Source organism: Chrysoperla carnea, chromosome 4, assembly GCF_905475395.1.
Source record: "Chrysoperla carnea chromosome 4, inChrCarn1.1, whole genome shotgun sequence".
NCBI lineage: Eukaryota > Metazoa > Arthropoda > Insecta > Neuroptera > Chrysopidae > Chrysoperla > Chrysoperla carnea.
The window spans coordinates 25,385,095-25,406,585 of record NC_058340.1 but is presented as its reverse complement, the minus strand read 5'-3'; the positions used below and the strand labels follow the sequence as shown (position 1 = coordinate 25,406,585).

At 29.3% G+C, this 21,491-nt stretch overlaps 5 protein-coding genes across 5 annotated transcripts; 4 read left to right on the top strand and 1 right to left on the bottom strand.

Annotated features, from left to right (window-relative positions):
* The first annotated feature begins 113 nt into the window (after positions 1-113).
* On the top strand, positions 114-1,088 carry LOC123298255 (ferritin heavy polypeptide-like 17). The gene is made up of 3 exons (XM_044880209.1): positions 114-207; positions 312-411; positions 471-1,088. Exons 2-3 carry the CDS (start codon positions 315-317, stop codon positions 1,049-1,051), a joined length of 678 nt encoding a protein of 225 aa, XP_044736144.1. The 5' UTR covers positions 114-207; positions 312-314; the 3' UTR covers positions 1,052-1,088.
* A 4,534-nt stretch (positions 1,089-5,622) lies between these two features.
* LOC123299240 (probable ATP-dependent RNA helicase DDX56) lies at positions 5,623-8,229 on the bottom strand. Its single transcript, XM_044881563.1, has 4 exons — positions 8,075-8,229; positions 7,512-7,999; positions 6,344-7,175; positions 5,623-5,940 (listed from the first exon to the last, which is right to left on the bottom strand). The coding sequence occupies exons 1-4, from the start codon at positions 8,138-8,140 to the stop codon at positions 5,689-5,691; spliced, it is 1,638 nt and encodes a 545-aa protein (XP_044737498.1). The 5' UTR covers positions 8,141-8,229; the 3' UTR covers positions 5,623-5,688.
* Positions 8,230-9,088: 859 nt separating this feature from the next.
* LOC123299241 (protein lethal(2)essential for life-like) lies at positions 9,089-9,942 on the top strand. The gene has a single exon (XM_044881564.1). It carries the CDS (start codon positions 9,271-9,273, stop codon positions 9,838-9,840), a length of 570 nt encoding a protein of 189 aa, XP_044737499.1. The 5' UTR covers positions 9,089-9,270; the 3' UTR covers positions 9,841-9,942.
* A 1,828-nt stretch (positions 9,943-11,770) lies between these two features.
* On the top strand, positions 11,771-14,229 carry LOC123298352 (vacuolar protein sorting-associated protein 37A). Its single transcript, XM_044880334.1, has 6 exons — positions 11,771-11,919; positions 11,989-12,178; positions 12,237-12,348; positions 12,692-12,976; positions 13,229-13,380; positions 14,011-14,229. The coding sequence occupies exons 1-6, from the start codon at positions 11,843-11,845 to the stop codon at positions 14,203-14,205; spliced, it is 1,011 nt and encodes a 336-aa protein (XP_044736269.1). The 5' UTR covers positions 11,771-11,842; the 3' UTR covers positions 14,206-14,229.
* Positions 14,230-15,592: 1,363 nt separating this feature from the next.
* Positions 15,593-21,462, top strand: LOC123297954 (protein germ cell-less). The gene is made up of 8 exons (XM_044879794.1): positions 15,593-15,889; positions 15,955-16,175; positions 16,248-16,399; positions 17,560-17,863; positions 18,258-18,459; positions 19,102-19,320; positions 19,459-19,713; positions 21,405-21,462. Exons 1-8 carry the CDS (start codon positions 15,759-15,761, stop codon positions 21,460-21,462), a joined length of 1,542 nt encoding a protein of 513 aa, XP_044735729.1. The 5' UTR covers positions 15,593-15,758.
* The last annotated feature ends 29 nt before the right edge of the window (positions 21,463-21,491 follow it).

Sequence of the window (21,491 nt, the reverse complement as noted above, 5' to 3'; positions counted from 1 at the left end):
ACACATAGCAATACAAATAAATTCTTTGTCATTAAAATACGCAGTTTTCAATTGCGCATGTCTTCCATTATTCGTCATGAACATAACATATGATAGGACATTAAATTCTAGTTCTACCATTATAAAGTGAGAATCTTTAAAAACAAATCAACATTGTTCTTTAGTATTGCTGGCAGAATTATCGGCAGTCAATTTTATTATAAAAACGTAAATCATTTAAATCAATTATTTAGTCACCTTCTGCGCCAGTGTGTGTAAAGGTGAAACGAATAATAAAACATTTTGCTGTAAAATTTTATCGTATTTTCTAGACAATGAAATTCGTTATTTTAATTACTGCTCTTGCAGCAGTTGCCTTCGCTGAAGATGAATTTTGTTACCAAACTGCACAACGTTTTTGTAGTGCACAAGGTATGTTCACACCATCCATTTTAAAAACTATGTTTATAACAAATTTTTTTGCTTTCTAGGTAGCGATTTGGAATGTAACGCAAAATACGGAGGTATTACTACTGTATTAACTGATTTACAAAAATATGTAACCAGACATATTGAGGTATCATTCGATTATTTACTTCTTTCAACACATTTTGGTAACTACGAAAAAGAACGTAATGGTTTCAAAAAATTATACCGTAAATTATCTGATGAAAAGTGGGCTAAATCCATGGATATTATTAAGAAGATCGCTCAACGTGGTGGATCAATGGACTTTAATGTTCGTGATACATCCAACAAAACATTGACTTTTGAAGTATCCGAGTTGGAAAGTTTGGCTAAAGCTTTGGATATTGAGAAATCATTAGCGAAACAAGGTATTCAAATCCATGGACAAGTTTCGCATAAAGCAAGTGGTACTGAAGAAGGAAGTACTGTGTATGATCCTGAAATTGGTCACTACTTAGAAGAAGAAATAATGGAAGGTCAAGCAAAGAATGTTCGTGAATTATCTGGTTATACCAACGATTTAAGCACACTTCTTCATACTGATGGAGAATCCAGTGCTATTTCATTATTCTTGTTTGATGAATATTTGAGTCAAAATATTTAAGTTTAAAAAAAAGAAACTTTTTTTTTTTTTTAATAAAACATTTTTAGAATTTAGTTATTCTTGTATTACTGTAAATATTTCATTTATTAAAATGGAAACAGTCCTTTCAATTTTGTTAATTTAAAAAATAAATCTGTTGTAAACACATTTACACGTTTCAATAAAAAATATATTTTATAAAATTTATTTATGTCTTTTATTTATCTTTTCTAAGGTACTTCAGATAAAATAAATCAACGAAATTGTTGAAAGTATGAATTAGAATTCCATTTCAAAAACTAAAATAATTTACGATGTAAATAATTTGAAAATTCATATTTTTTGTAATTAAGCCTGGAAATATAAATCCGATATTTCTCCAAATATAGGTATTGTTTGTTTTAAGAATTTTTAGCCAAAATTTCGGATTAGAAAACGTGATTTAAATTGAGTCACAGACTTATATTAAGCATTTGAGACGTCCGTACTCCTGGTTATCTATGAAAAAATGTCATCGTATTCGTTGTGTGTGTAGTCATGGTAAGGACAATAAAATCGATGCCAGCGCTTCTAGTGAAAAATTTTGGCGATAAAGGAGGCTGTTATGACTAATTTGCAATTCTTTACATGTTAATATTATAGAAAATGTCAAATTAAAATTATTGAAAAACACTAATTAATTAAACTTATATAATAATTATTTATTTAAATTTGTGAGACAATAGTATTAAATTTTCAATGTAAGTCATAAATGCAATCCATACAATTATATATGCATCCATACAATTCTATAATTAAAGTAGTGTATCGTTACCATGGAAATGCTTGCAATAAAATTCACACACGGTGCGAATACCCTAGAATTTCTATGTTGTATACACAGCCGCCATTTTGATAATTCTAATTTTGATTCTCGAAATGAATGCCCAATATATGACTTTTTAACAGCTTAGGACGTAGGACATTAAATCGAGGACATTAATCGAAACCAGAACAAATAATAATTAAAATAATCATTTCATATAATATGTACAATTTTTTTTTCTAGAACCGGTTCGACAGCGGGCCGATAACACGGATATAGTATACTTAATATTACATAGTCGATACATTTTAATTTATCGTAGGGATTGATACATAAATTAAGAAGTCAATAAAATTATTATTGTCTGAATAATTTTACTATTTCTCTAGTTTTGGATTTTTACGCATTATTCTAAACTTAGGTGGATTAAAAATCTATCAATAAAGTTCTTTATTTCTTAGAGCCTGTAAAATTGCATTTGTTGTTCTGGTCAGTTCTTCGGCTCGAGCTATCGATGTTAAATAAGAACGTAGATGGATAAATTCATCAAAAAAGTACTTTTCTAAATCACCTAAATATATCGTTACTAATATACTTGCTCTAGTTTGAACTTCTTCAGTGTTCAAATTGATTAAACAAATTTACTGTAAAAATCAGAATATTTTCCGACCAGATAATGAAGAAGTAAATAATTTTATTCCATATTTTCAAACGAGTAATTATTCTAGTATTAAGACGGATAAAAGCGATTGATATCGTGTTATATAAGACACGCGTCTGGGTTTTCCGATTTTGAGCACACGACCCTATACCAAGATTAACACCTCTTCAAAACTTGTTAACACGAAAATTTGTGATTTTTTAATAATTGTTATCAAAATTTCATAATTCATGATTTACAATGATTGGAACAATCATAAGATAACAAATTTTTTTGGAAATTTAAAGTACCTGTTTATTGAGTTTAGCAACAATTTATTGGTTTGAAGATCGTTAAAATTTCATATTTATCATGTTAATTAAAATAGATTTCATGAATCATATTTTTTTTCATTCTTTACTTTTGTCAACATAAATTTTCCAATTTTATGTGATAAAATTTAATCCAAAAAATCGATAAGGAATTACATGAAATCTCACATGGAATGATATGGAAGTTCTATTAGACTCTATCTTTACTTATTTACAGTAAATTGGGTAATTTGATACTTTTTGCAAAAATATTGCTTTAATTATATTTTGATACAATTTAAAATTACGTATTTCATAAAATTATTAATCCCGAATTATAGAGAAAAGCAATGATGTACCGGCTGGCTTGGAATTGGCGAAACTAAAAAAAATAAATTTTGATATAAGATTTGTATTTGCGATCATTATTTATTATTTTGCTGATGAAATTTGTTAGAAATTGTCGGAATATATCTTAGTTGTCCAGATATAAAATCTTGAAAGTAAAGGCAATATTCAAAAAACAGCATCCTCAATCAATAATCAAGAATGATAAATTTCAAAAACTTCTCTTAATAATTTTAATGAAAAGAATAGCGGTTAAGAAATATCAAAATTACGCAACTTATTTTTTAGATTTTATAGGAGGCAAATTCAGGTTCCTATATCATTTTCTTTAAAAGCAAATATTTAAAAGAAATCATTCTATTTCAACTAACTACGATACTGCAATCTCTTTATCTAAAAGTGACTATTATTAATATACCGTTTAAGAGGCTATTAATTTTGGATAAAAGTATAAAAAAAAAAACTCGAATGAACTCGAAATCGACTAGTACCAATTATCGAAGTGAAAAACTATAAAAAGATTACAAAATATCAAATAATCAATCAATTTCAAACAAAAACAAATATTGAATGTATCGAAGTAAATATTTAAATTTTCATTTTATACAAATTTTCCCTAAATAAACTTTTAAATAAATAATTGTAAAAGTGTTTTACAATGTTAAAACAAAGACTAATAAAATACTAATAAAAATATGGTCAAAGCTAACAAAGATGGCAAAAATTTAGAATTAAAAAGTATCTTCAATTACATAATTAATTTGAACAAATGTTTCAGCTAAGAAGTATTTGTCTTGCCTGTTTTACAAATTTTTTAAATTCAATAATTGTTTAGATGATATTTAATTCATGTTTTACGTCATTTCTATTAATAATTTTTAAGATTATTACAGATGTGAAAAAATTATATTCTATGGGTAAGTTTTTGACCACGAAAGTTTTCTAGGCGAACGCATCTTGTGTGAATCGCGTACCAACAGATATTTGATAAAATTCCTAAAATACTTATCACTAAAAATTACTAAAGCACAGTCGAGAAGGGTGATGCGGCTCACGACAAACACTGTCGATTAAACTATCACCTTCATAACACTGATGATTTCCCTTGTATGGAAAAGTCGATGAAACCTCCTTACATGTAATTCGGACTAGCAGAAATCTGCAGAGCGAGAGGTTTGGAATGTTTGATTTCGAAATATTGAATCCAACAATCCTGTGAGCTTTCTGCGTCGTTCTGGCATCGACAGAATCCTATATCTTCATCTGCTTAAAATAGCATTTCTTAGCCGGAGACGTTTCGCCTTCGGGTGACAGGCTTTTCTCAAGAAGGGCATTGGTTCCTAGACTGTTTGGTCTAGGAACCCATTTGCGGTATCCCTCTTATGTTTTATTATTTATTATCACTAAAAATTTATCATTGAATTTTTATAAACCTTAAATTACGAGATTTTAATATCGGAAGTTTTCAAGATAAACGGAGCAAAATTTTCATAATTCTTACCTATTAAATATGCCAATTTAAAAAAATATAATCGTATTCCTGAAAAATGAAAATTTCAAAAAATACCAAAGATGAATTTTAATATTCTTTTATCAGTTATTACCATTGTTCAAATTGATAACAAATCTTATCAACTAAATAATATATGTTAATTACAATTTTTATAGAAAGAGACGCCATATAGTCGGAATATTTAATCAATCATACGGTTTTTAAATAGCTCAAATTGTGTTCGTAAACTTCGAACTTAGTCCAGTAGTATAAACTAAATTGTTTGCCTAACATCTAATAATGACATAACCGGAAAAATGAATTATTTAATAATCATCGATTATTATCGATGTTCGTTGATTCGAACCATTAGTTTGGCACAATCGAATTAGCTGAGAAGACAATCCATTAGCCTATTTTTCGAAGCCTATATATCATTCTTATCTATTTCTATCACAGCCAAATTGTATCCAATTCTGATCAATAAAATATGTAATTCGACTAAATTTGGGTCATATTTTTCAAATTTAATGTATCCTCCATAAATTTCAAAATTGCACTATCATGATTTCCACATTTGGCACAACGGTTAATATTAACGAGTAAATTACATGAAAAATATGAATCAAAATTTGTGGATTTCAAAAAAAAAAAAAAAAAAAATATTTAAGCCTTTTATCAAAAATTGCCCTGGCGCTCGTACATCCTTAATGGTCATAAACCTTTAAAATAAAGTTACGTATTTGAACAATTTGAGTATTTTCAAGTTTTTATGTTAATATTTTCGTACCTGCATAACCTAAGAAAATGAAATAAAAAGTACAAAATAATTCTTAAATTTTTATATAAAAAAGCATGAGGTGAGAAATTAATACGGCAGTTTGAGGTAAATAAAAACTAATACATTATATACTTACATACAAGTGAACCTAATAAAAGCGAGTCAATAATATATTCAACTTCTTAAATTCTATATCAAATTTGTTTTTTTATTTTTTATGAAAAAATATAATACATTGCCAAAAAACTTAACCACACGTTTCGTAAATGTTTATCCAAAAATTATGATTTTTTTTTCTTTTTCGTTAATTCCATTGTTAATAATGGATTCATAAGTTTCTGCCGGTTTTTAGCATTTCCACGACTTGAAAAAGTACGTTTGCGTTTATTTTTTGTAATATGTGTTAATTTTTTTAATGCATCCGGTACAATATAATCGGGAACATCAGCTAAATGAGGTTGAACTCGAACTGTATGTAAAGCTTTGTCGTGGCGTAATACTTGTAAATCTTTTGGATTATCTTCAAAATAACTCTAAAATATGAAAATAAAAATCTCAGAATTAAAAAAATGAATGCCTCTTTACAGACCAATGGAAAATTTGCGCAACGTTTGTAAGCAACATGGGTTTCAAAAATTTCAAGATAAACGCATTTTTAGTCTCGTCTCGGATATTTGCTACCCTAATCGACACACGTCACTTGAATTTCAGTGACTACCGAACTGTTTATCTTTTAAAAGGTTCTCTGACTTTAACAAATCTAAGGAAAGAGTAAAGGGGGGTATTACACTTTTAGTTTTCTTGATCAAGACAATAGAATCGAAAATTGTATATTTGACCTTTGAGTCTAAAATAATATACAGTGCGTTTTATAATTCATTTGGGTTGCATTATAAAACGCACTGTATATCATCGTATATCAAAACATTTACGTACCTTCAATTTTTGACAGTTGAATATTTCTTGTTTAATTTCCTTTAATCGAGCTTCTCGTACAGCAATTCTGGTCACAGCTTTCCAAGCATCACGGCATCGATATCGGAATGCTTCAACTTCTTCCAACTTAAATTGGTACGCTTTAAAAACATCCGTATCTCCATAACCAGCTTTTAAACGTTTCTCAACTTTCTCCATCAACGGTCGTTCTTTTAAACTCATAAACGATAAAACACTTCCTTCATTATTTCCACGAGCAGTCCGTCCTGCTCGATGAACATATGAATTAACATCCAACGGAAAATCAAAATTTATAACATTCGATACATTTTGGAAATCTATACCACGCGACACACCCGATTCTTTATCCTTCTTACGTTTTGATTTCTTCTGTGATTGTTTTTGAACGGCAGCGCTAAACGGTTCTTCCAAAGCTTTCTCATCGGATGCGATTATAATATCGTAGATGCCTTGATTGAATTGCTGCACGGAATGACAGCGAATTGTTGCAGGTAATTCGGAATTTAGAACACATGTAGGAATTCCAAATTGTTCTAATAATAATTTTAGTTTGTAGCATCGATCTACTGTATTTACAAATATGATCGTTTTTCCACGAATTAAATGTAATTTGAGTAACGAATATAAAATCGCGGCTTTATCAGATTCTTCAGCAGCTAAATGGTAATGTGATAACTGTGTTGTTGGTGCTAAATCGGGTTCTTCTAATTTTAATGTAACAGGGTTGTGTAAAACTAATTTTTTTAAACTTAAAACATCTTCGCTAAGTGTAGCAGATGCGAGAATAGCCTGATAGATGCTCGGCAAATATCTAATAGAAAAAAAAAGATAATAAAAAAATAAGGATCTTTACCCTCAATAATTTGGATCTTCTAGATTTAAGGTAGTATTCTTTTAAAAAATTGAAATATTCATCAAACTTTCAAAATAAACTAATTCGAACCAGACCAAAACGATATCGTTGACAAAAATTTAATCAAATTTAAGGCTTTGAAAATCGAAATTACTAGTTTCTTGTTTTAAAAAAAATGCATATTGAGGCCCATTTATGAGAAAAACACAATCGATAGTATTTTTATTACACCGAAAAAGACAGTTACTCGAAAAAGTTTGATACTTGTCATGTAAACATAATAGAATAACTTACTTTAAAACTTCTTTAACTTCATTTTCATATCCAAACGAAAATACTAGATCAGCTTCATCCACAATTAATGTTTCCAACGAATCTTTTAACTTTAAATTTCCAGCTTTTAAATGTTTTAAAGCTCTTGCTGGTGTACTAACTACAATATCCGGTTTATCCATCAATAAAGGCTTTTGTATGTTCACATCAACCTGTTGTGAAATATCAATACATTTCACTTCACGCGAACATTTACACGTTAAATCAATAATAACATTATGAATTTGTTTAGATAGCTCCTTCGTTGGAGCCAATATTAAACATTTTACATCTTGTTGAACGGCCGTTTGTTTGGAATTTAATATTTTCTGTATAACAGGTATTGAAAAGGCTGCTGTTTTTCCGGATCCAGTACGAGCACGTACTAAAACATCTTTTCCCTCAAGAAGTAATGGAATTGCACGTTCTTGAATTAATGTTGGTTTTACCCATCCAAGTTTTGCTATTGCCTACACATTGATTTAATTTTTTGTTAAAAATATTTAAAAAGTATATTTAAAAAAAAAAAAAAAAAAAACAAATACCTTAAGGATTCGGTCATCTAATTCCATTTCATGGAAATTAGTAGGATTTTCTTCATCGTCACTCATTTTCGATACCGTTTTGAGACAATTTTTAGGTTATATACAAAAACATGTGTTCTAAAATGGTTCTAAACATAAAAGACAGTTTACGTATAGGCAACAGTAATTACACGCTCGTATGTAAAGATTGCATAGCTCATGCTTTGATTTCTTCAAATTAAAACATTTTATAAAAATGAGAAAATTTTTTATTATTCAATAAGAAAACGAAATTTTTTTTTTAAATATCCAAAAAATTTGAAAATTTAATGTCTCTCGTTGGACATGAAAAACTAACTGAATTGATTTCAGAATCATTCTAGACTCATTCAGTCAAAAAAATCAAAATTCATGTATTCTTATCCATACCTAGAACTATCGCAAATGAAAATTTTTATCTTAAATCAAAGTTTCGCTTGATTCTGAAAAAAAATAGACTATGAACTCCATATAGCCTCTATGTACAGTGGCAGACTTATTTATACAGACCTACAACAAATTACCCATTTATATTGTTTAAATTTAAAACTTAGAATCTTTATTTATTTAAACAAATTATTTTATGTCCTATTATTTACAGTCTAATATTTACAGAGATGTTAACAATTTTTTTCCCTGGTTAAGAAAAATCATTTCAAATCATTCAATGATTTTTAATAACTGCATATTTAAAATGATATAGAATAGTTCTATAATGATATATAGAATGATAGATTTTCAAAGATGTTCCCAATTTTACTGCTCTATTTCTGTGAACGATTTTATGCCAAATTCATTGTACTTTTTCCAAATTACGTAACACATGGACGTATTGTGTAATATAACGATGGAGGGAATTTCAAATGATAGAATATTCTAGAAATATTCGATTATATCATTCTATGGTAGAATACTATTTCTAGAACAATATAAAACGACCGTGCTGGAATCAGATCAGATGCGCTGTATAGTTGCAGGGGACGGGGAAACATATTTTATTTATTAGGGGGTGAATGACATGAAATCTAGAACTAGAATATTCTAGAATACGTCTGAGTATATAAATAGAAGTCGACCGGTATTCAATCGACATTGTTGAACTAGTCGGTGCTCAAAACAGAGCAAGATTATTATTGCAATAAATTAAAGTGTAATTTGTTTTCAAAAAATAATACACCATGTCTATTTTACCATACATTTTACAAGATATTTTAAATGATCCGTGGTCGCAACGATCATCGCGATTAAATGATCAACATTTTGCGTTGGGACTCGCTAACGACGATTTATTGGAGCCATTTATACTACCATCATTGCTCAGTCGTAATTATTATCGACCATGGCGTTCAGCTATCTCAAAATTAGACCAAGGATCGACTGTGGTCAGTGACAAGGAAAAATTTGAAGTTTCATTGGATGTGCAACAATTTTCACCGGATGAAATTGAAGTAAAAGCAATCGATGATAATCAGATTATCGTGGAAGGGAAACATGAAGAGAAACAAGATGAGCATGGTTTCATTTCTAGACAATTTACACGCCGATATGTATTACCAAAAGATTATGATGGTACAAAATTGATTTCGAAATTATCATCGGATGGTATTTTAACAATATCTGCACCAAAATTGGCAATTGAAGGATCATCATCGGAACGCACAATTCCAATTACACAAACTGGACCAGTTCGAAAGCAAGTTCAGGCCAATGGTAGGAAGACACCTGAAGAAGCTCAAGAAGCATCTTAAAGCAATATTACATAATATTTGTAATCTTACTTTTAGCTTCATGTAAAACCTATAAATGTGATTTTTTTGTAACTTTAAATCTTTCTAATTTTACATTTTAAATTAGGCATAATTTATAATTTTTTTGAATAAAATTTTAATTTTCAACCACTGAACACTGAGTTTTATTTTTTTGTTAAAGACTACTATCAGGTGGGTTGCACTTGTGCAGTTTTGGCTTCAAGTGCACGTAGTTAGAAAAGTATTCGCATTAAACTACGTGCATTTGAACAAGTAAGCGACTTGTATGTATTCAATGTACACCGAATTATGTGAGTACATCGACTGAATAATATAAGCTGATGATTTGTTCAACTAAGTATGATTGTAGTTTCGCAACTACATCAGTTGAGTGTGTTCGGTTGTACTTCTTTAAATAATTGCGTGCAATCAAATATATCGAACGGTAAATAATTCAAGCCACGATTGTACATTATTGCTTACAATTGCTACAAATTCAAATGAAGAATTTTGAGAAAAACGAAAGTAATCGCTGTTTCGTAATCTTCTAAAATCTTAGGCAGTGTTATGGAAAGAATAATTATATAATATATATTTTAAATTTCCTTTACAATTAATTCGATATTAATTTTATTTAATATAAATTACAAGAAAATGTTTTATTAAATTAGTAAAGTATTAGTTAAAAAGGACAAAATTTATCGAAAACATTAGGCCACTTCTTTCCTTTGATTCACCATTTCGCGTAAATTATTTTCTGCTTCTTTTATACTCCGTTCTAGGTAAGTTTTATTTGACTGAAATTGAAACAGAAATCCACTTAGAAAAATATATTCATTCGGAACCTTTTTAACATACCTCTAATGTAGCAATTTTATCTGAGGCAGTGGTCTGGCGTTTCTTGAGATTGTCTACTATTGTTGGTAAATCTGTTAACATAAACATTCTTCCAACAGAATCATAAGTCCGTGTGCCGCTGCTTAAAGATGAGATTTCCCTAAAAATTTAAGTACATTGTAATAAATCCCATCGAATATTTTAATTTGATGTATTAGCAGAAAATTTCATCCTAACCTTTCAGTAATTTCAGCATGTTGCCTGCTACGTTTCAGACTTTCAATTTGTACATCAGCTAAATGTAATTTTTGTGATGTATCAATCATTTTTTGTTGCAATTCAACAAAGGCCTAAAATTTTTTAAAGGAAATTGACTTTAGTAAGAAAAACTCAGTGCGGTTTATAAAATTATTACCTTTTTCAATTCTAAATCAACTGTTTTTGCCATATTTGTATCGAAATAAAACTTAAAATAAGTGAATTTTTCAAATTATCTCTAAAAAAATTAATTGTAATGAAAATTAATAATTAGGAAAAATTAACCTAAAATTAAATGCACACCTTCCTATGGTTACCGTGGGCGATTACACTGTTTGATAGTTCACACGGTAGAGATTTTTAACAAATTTTAATTTTTTCGAAAAATTTAACCTAAAGAGTAATAATAAACTCTCTTCAAGGAAAAATAATAAATAAATTCTAGTTTTACGTTATCAAGGCGAAAAATATGCAAATATTTAAAACAAATTTCTTATCAGAAATAATAGCAAAGTTGTCAGATCTATGTTGATAAAATGCGCTAATATGATCTTTTTTTCAAGCGTCTTTAAATTTTTAAAAGCTTTTATAGATTAAATTCAAATTCAGGGTAACGTGGTCGAAACTATTTTATTAGAAACAGAATTTAGGGAAAAAATTTTCGAATAAATATCTCCTAGCGGTCTATGTTTATTAAGTCTGTGCCGTAAATATATTTTCTTTTTCTACTGACATTTATCTCATTGACAGAAAATATTACACATGGCAACCTTGTATTTAAATGTCATTCGATTGTTCTTGTAAATAAATTTTTCCCTTAATTTAAATTGACAGTTTCTCTTAGTTAACCAAAACGAATACACTTAACTTTAACAAGAATTTAACGTAAGTTTTTTTCGGAATATAAATGTTATCACGAAATTTTCGACCAGAAATAGATATTAGAAAACGTCAAATAGATACCTTGAAGATTTTTAATGATAAGTAAATATAATTTTCCAATATATGTTTTTTCAATGTTTCGAGCATGTTTCAAATATGTTTTATTTTCAGTGTAACAGAGTTAACTGAAGGAACCGATTATAAAATTGTATTTACGGCTGGTAATAATGAACTTACTTTAAATGTTTATTTGAGCGGCGATTTTCCAAATGAATGTCCTCAAATTCGAATAACACCATTAATTGTACATCCTTGGGTATCTGTTGATGGCCAAGTTACTAAAGCACCAGGTTTACTTAATGTATGTTAGCGTAATTCTCTTTAAAATATTTGTTTACATAATTTGATGTTTTTACTAGTATACAATTCATTCCGATCTTGGACGTGTGGTACATGCGATAATCCGAGAATTTGAACGAAATCCACCTGTTTTAGCGTCTGAAGCTACATCTAACGTTCCTTGTACAGCAGGTGAGAATTTTTGTGATTTTTTTAATTTCATACCTAATGGAAATTCGTTACAAATTCAAGGTAATTTATGATGGAACCCTAATTTAGAAAAAAAAATAAAATACGGCTCATAGTACTCGTTGATAATGTAGCTTTCTATAGGTGAAAAAGTTTTTAAAATCGATCCATTTTGAGTTTATCCACCACAAACAAAAAAAGATAAAACCTTTTCTCTTTATATAATTAGTGTAGATTATGACTAGGAGTTGCAAATTATTTGCTTATAATAGTCAACTTCCTCATTTTTTGGAGAGGATAATTGCCCTTGCCTAAACCAGAGTTTGATTATTTTATGCGTTTTTAGAAATGGATCCAGTAAATGTTGGAAGAGCTAGTCCTGTATCACAAAACTATGGCAACAATTATTCAAGATTATATAATTCACCAACAAGAGCATCAACATCAATGTCTTTACCAATTCCAATGCAAGCAATTTATTTTCCAGAATTAAATAATTTAACGATAGAAGAATTACAAAAGTTAAAAGAAAGTGAAAGTAAACAAGATGAATTTTTAGATAATTTAATACAAGTCAAAGAAATTAATGATACAATAGACGCGTTAATTCTTCAGATTGAAAATATTGCAGGTGAGAAATGAATAAAAATTCATATGGGTCAGTTCCGTCTTTATTCATAGAGTTTATATCCTCGAACCTAGGGATCCGCATTGTTGGAGAGCCGCAGCCTCTCTGCTCAAACATGTTAATGCTATTTATTTATGAATAATCTTCTTTCTCAATTTTTCATAAAAAAATCTTAACAACAGTCAAATACTAATGACCCTAGGTCTAATAGAATAATTCAAAATTCACCCTATTTTAATCGAATTTTGATTTCAGTTAGTTCGTTATCCAAACAAGATTTGTTATTTAAAAAGAAACAAGAAGTTTTAGAAAAAATAGAAAAAGTATCAAATTTAAAAGGTCGATGTGAAACATTAAATCGAATATATCAATCGTGGGCGGACAAATATACACCATCAAATATACAGGTAATAAAACTTCTATATAAGAATGCTTATCCTCATATCCTGAGAATCCTAAAATTAAATTAATGAACATTCATTGAGAATGATATTCAAATAAGAAGAGAATTGAATCAATCAAAAATATGAAAACCACTTTGTTCGACACTCAAAAGAGCAGACCTTATCTAAAATCTATTTTCATAGCATTGATAACAAACATAATATACTCCGCAAAACGGTAATATTATACTCCGCATGTAACTTTTTTATCCTTGGATCTTTTGGGATCTATCAAGATTCATTTTAAGAGCAAAGAAGTAATTTTGAAGATAAGAAGTTGTAGTGGTAATCTGAAATTCAAGACCATTTGTAAAAGGAAATTACTCTTACAAAATTGTTCGTAGCCTGACAACGAAAATCATTTTAATAAGATATGCGCGGCAAGTTCCGTGCTTCAGAACTTTTTCTCTTGTGCAAATGTTCTCGAAGTACTTTTGAAAGTACGTAGTAGCGCATCTGCAATATAACGAAATAGAATCAACGACAGCAAAGTTACATAGCCTGAAAATGAAACATTCATTCTCTTTTATACTCTTTTAAAAGGAAAACGTAAATACAAGTTCACACTTTACAAACAAATTTTTTATGTTTTAGAATTTACTTGAAATTGAAGCAATGAATAAAGATAAAGAATGTGAAGCGATTGCAACAAATTTTTTAAGTGGAGAAATAAGTATCGATAAATTTTTACAAAACTATGTGAAAGCAAAAAAATCGAGTCAATTGTGTAAAACAAAAGCAGATAAACTTGCAAATCAATTGATTGAATTAAAACGTAAAGGCTTTTAAACCAAAAACAAACAAAGAAAGAGTGGGCTGATACATTTTTTTATACCATTACAATAAATATTTTGTTCCTTTTTTTTTTAATTTACATAAACATTCGATTTGATATTTTATATCAGCACGAAGTAAATGTAATTTAATGTCATTTAAATATAAGGTGGTAGATGTAATTTCAATTATATACAGTATTTATATTAATATATATTTCAAACCAATTTTATTTCATGTATTTTTTATCCCACGCTTGTACCCGGTCCCTCTAGAACTCCGACACTCTTGTTCTATGTGAATGATTCAAATTATATGCAACCTGTTTGTGTAAATAACACATATACGTTGAATTATGAAACTTAATTTTTACATTCATTTAAAATTTTTTACGTACAAGTCAAAGTTTATCATTAATAGCTTTTGTTATCTCAATACATTATACCATTTAACATATGAGAGTGGAACTGTACACTTTAATGGAAAACACACATTGCCTAAGTGTACAATCCATAGAGATAATAATACCATAGAGCTGTATAGACATATAGTGTACACAAATTTGAAATAAGCTCATAAGCTCTGGAAATTAATATTTACACCCTGAACCAAGAAAATGGTGTTGAACACAAGCGCGGATACACCGTTGTGGACACGATGAGCATGTATACAATTCCAAAAGGCTTTTGACGTGACACTTTTACGGTGCGTCTATTGAGGCTATAAGACCTTACGAATGTTTCTATCCATATTATTTCTTTAGCCTATACTTTCTGTTAATAGGTGAGATCATCCTTATTCCTTTATCAAATTCCATGATTTACCCCTCATTTTAAAGCTTATCGTGCTAGCTAACGATGAAAATTAGAGCCACGGTCTAAAAGAGGACCGCATCAAATTTGATTTTTAAGATATGGTTTTGTTCAGTATGTAATTTGTACATCATATCTATAATAAAATTGCCTTTACGCTATAAAAAGAAAGTAAATTCTCTAGTTGGTTTTTGGCCACGGGTACTTCATTGCGGAATTCCTCACGGGTCGGCTAGGTAATAACCATTTTTGGATTTATTTACTCTAATGAATTTTTCCCTTCCCAAAAACAAGATTTCTCCAATTTAATACATTTGTTTGCAGTATACAATACAAAAATTTGCCGTTAATGGTATTCTTATTTTGATCTAAATCCATAAATTAAAAAAAAAAAAAACGTTAGCACAGATTTGGCACAGATGTCTTTGTAACCTAAAAAAAATCCAGTATAAGGCAATAATACTGTCAAAATACAAATATTTTATGAGATTTGCTCATAGAATAATTGAATTTGTTGTGAAGAGTTTGTGCTGGTACATTTTTTTATTTTAAAAAATAATTTTTGGAAAATTTAATAAATTATTCGAAAATATGTAAACAAAAATTTCTTTGAAAGTATTCTAAATTGATTTGTATCATACTGTTGCAATAAAAATAAAAACAAAATTCAAAGCAACACATATCTAAATTTTTTTATAATTAAACTAGATGTAGAACAAAAAGTTAAAAAATTACTGGAAATAATTTTATTTAGAAATGGGTATCTCTGCCAGTTCTTTGATAAATCCATTTAGTGTACTTCGTGGACAGAAACGTCGACGATCTGATGATTCTTCTGACAGTGATACAGAATCATTTCTTGAAGAAACATTAAATACACCAAAACGGTATTTTTGAATTAATTTCATCTTGGATTACTGTTTAAAACAAGTTTTTTTTTTTTTGTATGTAGAAAAAAATTACTTACTACAGCCAAATACATTTATCAAGCTTTGTATAAAGAGGAGAAAAATTCCGATGTAACTGTTATAGCATTGGGAAAACCGTGGCATCTACATAAAATATATTTATGCCAAAGTCCATATTTTAAGAGTATGTTTGGTGGATCATGGCGAGAATCATTTCAAGATATTGTTCATATTAAAATTGCTGATCCTAGGATTACTTTGGATTGTAATTTAAAAATTTTTATTATATATAAAATTCATATTGAGCGTACTGTTATTGAGGTGTATTTTGTTTTAGCTTTATCAACAGTTTTTGGTTCGTTATATTTAGATGAAATTGTAATTGAACCAAAAGAAGTTATATCGATATTAGCTACAGCCACATTATTTCAATTAGAGGGTATTATCGAACAATGCACACTTGTTATGCGAGATACAATCAATACGAAGGTAATTATTGCTTCAACATAAGTAGGACTACCAAATCAAAACTTCAAAAAAACCGGAAATTATAACACTAAAACCGGAGATTATCTTTTCGTTTTTTTAGATCTAGTTACTCTGAGTATCTTAAAGCCAACTAAAAATACTCAAAGTTGGTAGATCTACCAACTTAAAAAAGCTGCTGGCAACCCTAAAAACAAGTTGATTTAGGAAATCAATTTCCGTTTTTAGTAATTTACGCATAACTTGCGGGCCCTGGCCATTAAACCCAAAACAGTAGGATAGTTCGTATTCTCTGATGGAAAAGTCGGAAGTAGGGTACTTTGCCCCACTCTATGGGCGTAAATCGAAAAAGAACAAGTTCACATGAGTATGATTTTGTTGAGTACACTCAGGCAAATATTTTCCACTGACTCGTGTAAAAATCTACTGGCGTGAATTCGATTCCTGGGTTAAATGCCTTATTTTCTCGACTACAAGGGAACTCAAACACTTGGAAAACAAGTGAAAACAAATAATTGACTCAGTTAATTGTTGAAATACCATGTATAGACTGTGTTGATTACACTGTCACATTACACATACATACATGTCACACATATATAACTGATATTCCCAAATAACACATAGTATACAATTTGCGCATAATTTGCGCTTTCACGGGCAAACAGTGATGTTTACGAAAAAATGTTTTAAACAAAAGTTGTTTATTTTTTATAAGGAACCTTTTTACATTTAAACTTCTGTCTCTAACGAGACAGAAGTTTAAATCCTACGTCCCAATTGACCTATGTTGCTCATTTACGAACTTGACCTTACTTTTTACGCCTAAGCACGCTATAAAAATTTCAGATTGATATCCCTTTTCGTTTTTGAGTAATCGTGATTACAGGCGGACAGACGACAGACAGATAGACAACCAGAAATGGACTAATTAGGTGATTTTATGAACACATATACAAAAATTTTATTCTTAGTATTAATATTTGTAAGCGTTCCAAACTTGGGATTAAACTTAGTATACCTTGTATATTACATATACATGGTATAAAAAGTATCCTATTGTCTTTTCAAAATGTATTTTTGGACTTTAAAGCTTGAATTATATTTTTATTATCATAATAAATAATCCATTTTGTATTAACATATATTTTGTTTATTAATAGACAGCAGTAAATTATTACGAAGCGGCTTGTGAATATGGCGTAACAAATGTAAAAGAGGCTGCATTCAAATGGTTATTAGTGAATTTAATGGGCTACTTTTACGATCATGTAAAATGGTTAAAAGAAGTATCCGTTGAATTAATGACACAATTAATATCCAGTCCAGATTTATTTGTAATACAAACTGAATTCACTATTTATATATTGTTACGATATTGGATGTACTTAAAATTACATTCGGAAAATGATGATGAATATACTGATAATGACTTTGAACCCAAGAAATTTTTTCAGGAACGCCAAGGTACGTATCTTCAAATGCCAATGAGATAAATTTAAAGATGCGATTTAAAAAAGCGTTGACCAACATGTTTAGTCAGTTTAAAGCTTATTTGGTTGCTTTACTGGATCTTAGGAAAATTTAAATTGGGCCCAAAAATCAAGTTTTATAACGAATTAACGAATAGTTTCCGAAATTCAATATCTTCTTAAACCTTTCAAACGATAAACGCATTTATGTGTTTTAAATCCAATTTTTTTTATCTACTGCTCTAAAATCATCGCCCAAACGTCAAGTTTGCAATTTTATCCCAAAACCAATGGTTTAAAAATTTATTAGCGATTCAAACTAGCCAACCAAAATTTCTTATTAATTTGATGCATATTTTTTTAAGTATAATTAGAATTCTGCTTTTTAGATAAAACACCATTTTTGTTGACAAAACAGGGTAAACCATTTGCTAAAGCGTTTCAAGCGTTACGTTTACAGCACATATTAATGCATCATTTGGACATAGAAATGTTACAAAAAGATAATATTATTCCAAATGAATGGATTAATCCAACAGTTCTTCATCAATGGCATTCCATGCTTCGTATAGATCAAAGTCTAGATAAAGGGTATTATTTTTATTATTTATTAAAGTAACAAAATTACGATATCTAATAAGGGTTTATTCTATCCATAATTTTTGTCCGAATATCGAGACACTACTAGATTATATTGGGTCAGTACAAATACGATATTTACTCTTCAATCTTCTTTAACATTTTATCATGAACACAGAAATTAACCCCTCTATGCATTTTATGGTCTTTTATCCTGCCTGATATTATATCGTGGGTTATAATCCGTGAGTTAACCCTAGTGGGTGAATAAGTAGTGGTTAAAGAGTAATTCATTCCGTATGTGGCACCCAGAACAAGGTGTCCTTTGAGAACTACCTGTCACCCGAAGTCGAGACGTTCTGGATAAGAGCTGCCATTTTAAGCAGATTATCACAGCTTCTTCACCGAGATTTCACCCAGGATTGACGGATCTAAGATTTTGGACACAAACATTCTAAACCTGACCCAACAAGTTACTAGATCTGGGCATCTATCAGCATGGGGAAGATTTCTGATTGAAAAAATGTCGCATATTGACCAAGGGAAATCGATTCCTTTATTCTAGGTATCGTCTATCCTTACTAGATATCGTGATCACATAATTTTAATAATTATTTTTAATCTTATTAATAAAATTTATTTGAAATTGAGCAGACCAAAAGAGATAAGCGATGAATTATTTTATAAACATTCATTACGTTGTGGACGATTATTACCAATTGAAGGTAATCATATGTGGCGATGGACTGGTTTTAATTTTGGTTTAGATCTCATTTTAATATTAGAAGAACGATCGTTTCGTATAAAACGTAATCATCGATTTGAAAATGGCTCGTTACTTAGTTTACAACCAAAACGTTACATTCTATTACGGTAAGTTTCTTCTATCAGTTATTTTTATGATAGGGCTGCCATCTCATTCCAGGAAATCGAGAGATAAGCTAGAAACTTAAGAGATAGTGAAATTAATATTAGATAATTGTTTGTTTTCACTTGTTTTGAACTTTTTAGGGTAACCGTTGCTTGTTTAAATGAACAACGTCAAATTCATCATATTCAAACAACACCAATTCGTGGCTTTAATTTATCACGTAACGAAGAAGTATCATTATTTAAATTAGAAAGAGAATTAGTATTTCCATTACTTGTATCTGTCAATTTATTAGTAAAAACACCGAATTCCGAATTAAATAGTAATTTAAATCTTAATGACAGTAATAATGAGTCAACAATTCAACTCGATAGTAATATTATAATTAATAATAATGCACAAGGTGATAATTAATAAAATAATATTAATTTAATATGTAAAATAAAAATTTAATACATAATAATATAACTTTATACTACTTTCATATTTCATTAATAATAACAAAATAATATGTTTATGTTCATATTTTTGTACAATAAATTTTTTATGTTTTTCTTTTTTATAAAATTGAATAAATATCTTTTATAATCCTAGCCTACGTGTTCAAAAAAAAAAAAATGGTTGGAAATTTAAAAGGTTGTTATCAAGGTCGTATAATTTCTCATATAATTTCTGCAGAAAGGAAAAATTATTATAAAAATGAACAGCAAATCTTGAAACTCTCAATAGTCAAAGAATATGAAAAGAACACAAAGTGGATACGGAAGAGAAAGCTTACAGCAGATGAATCTGCCAAAGATATTACTTTTTCATTATTTGGTCGAGAAACAATCAAAGTATATCTAGTACTTATACACAGACTTGTGGTTGAACTTCAAGAGAGACGAGAATTGTACTGTAAATTTTCGTTTTTAAGCAATTTGACAATTTGAAAACTGAAGAAGTTCAAAATAGAGCAATTATGTATTCTGGTGATTTAGAAAAGTGCTATTTTGGTGAATGTATCCATCTATGCTCTTATTTAACAAGGATAGTTCCATCTGGAGAACTGTCCGAAAAACCAACCCGATTTTATAGATTATATAGAAAGAAATAAAGAACGAACATACGGTAGACATCCTGTGGACGGAAGAGATAGCATCTAAGATCACAAATTTTTTTACGTAATATTCGTATTTCTAACTTTGGATATAATTATTGTCTAATTATTCATTTTCTTGAATTATATGGATTTCTATTCATAAATTTGTTTTCCCTTACTTCATGTGAACTCAAAAAAGCTTTGAATTGTAGAGTAATTAAACCATGTAGAGTATTAAATGTTCTAAGTAGTGTCCGACCAAAGCTTCGGCTTCGGCCAAAAAAACCACCTTCGGTCAAACATTCGGCTTCGGCCTGAATTCAGGCCGAAGCTCAAAAACGAAAAAAGATATCGAGCTGAAATTTTTACAGCGTACTCAGGACGTAAAAAGTGAGGTCAAGTTCGTAAATGAGCATCATAGGTCAATTGGGTCTTGGGTCCGTAGGACCCATCTTGTAAACCGTTAGAGATAGAACAAAAGTTTAAATGTAAAAAATGTTCCTTATAAAAAATTAAACAACTTTTGTTAGCAAGATTTTTTCGTAAACATCACTGTTTACCTGTGAGGGCGCTAATTAGGCGGAAATTTTATAATGTGTACTATACTTGATTATCAGTTATGTATGTGTCACATGTTTGTATGTGTTATGTGATAAAGAAATCAACACTGACTATGCATGGTATTTCAACTATTAACTCATGTCAATTGTTTGTTTTCACTTGTTTTATGTATCCAGTTTGTATAGCAGATTGCCTCGTATAATTGTATACAAAAATAAAAATTCAAACGTCAAGTAAATTTTGTGAGAGTTAAAATACCGATTATTTGAGATAACGAGAGATCGAACATTTCTTAATCGTAGATGGCGTGATGCGCTTGTCGCTCTTTCGAAAACTATTCTAATCGAAATTGGCGCTCTCTGCGTAATACTAGAACTGTTTACAGACTATTATTTAACAATTTTTTCGCTTTGTATAATGAGATTTGATTCTGTATAATTTCAGTGACGATAAACCAATTAATTCGATAAAAAGTACACTTGAAAACAATTATAAGGGTTGAGAAACTTAAAAATTCAATACTGAACGTAA

Coding starts and splice junctions, on each gene's coding strand:
- LOC123299240 (XM_044881563.1), bottom strand. CDS start 8,140: ATGAGTGACGATGAAGAAAATCCTACTAATTTCCATGAAATGGAATTA. Junction 7,176..7,511: donor GAAGTTAAAGAAGTTTTAAA/GTAAGTTATTCT, acceptor TTTTTCTATTAG/ATATTTGCCGAGCATCTATC. Junction 5,941..6,343: donor TCAACTGTCAAAAATTGAAG/GTACGTAAATGT, acceptor TTCATATTTTAG/AGTTATTTTGAAGATAATCC.
- LOC123298255 (XM_044880209.1), top strand. CDS start 315: ATGAAATTCGTTATTTTAATTACTGCTCTTGCAGCAGTTGCCTTCGCT. Junction 412..470: donor ACGTTTTTGTAGTGCACAAG/GTATGTTCACAC, acceptor TTTGCTTTCTAG/GTAGCGATTTGGAATGTAAC.
- LOC123297954 (XM_044879794.1), top strand. CDS start 15,759: ATGGGTATCTCTGCCAGTTCTTTGATAAATCCATTTAGTGTACTTCGT. Junction 15,890..15,954: donor ACATTAAATACACCAAAACG/GTATTTTTGAAT, acceptor TTTTGTATGTAG/AAAAAAATTACTTACTACAG. Junction 18,460..19,101: donor GATCAAAGTCTAGATAAAGG/GTATTATTTTTA, acceptor GAAATTGAGCAG/ACCAAAAGAGATAAGCGATG.
- LOC123299241 (XM_044881564.1), top strand. CDS start 9,271: ATGTCTATTTTACCATACATTTTACAAGATATTTTAAATGATCCGTGG.
- LOC123298352 (XM_044880334.1), top strand. CDS start 11,843: ATGTTATCACGAAATTTTCGACCAGAAATAGATATTAGAAAACGTCAA. Junction 12,349..12,691: donor TAACGTTCCTTGTACAGCAG/GTGAGAATTTTT, acceptor ATGCGTTTTTAG/AAATGGATCCAGTAAATGTT. Junction 13,381..14,010: donor ATACACCATCAAATATACAG/GTAATAAAACTT, acceptor TTTATGTTTTAG/AATTTACTTGAAATTGAAGC.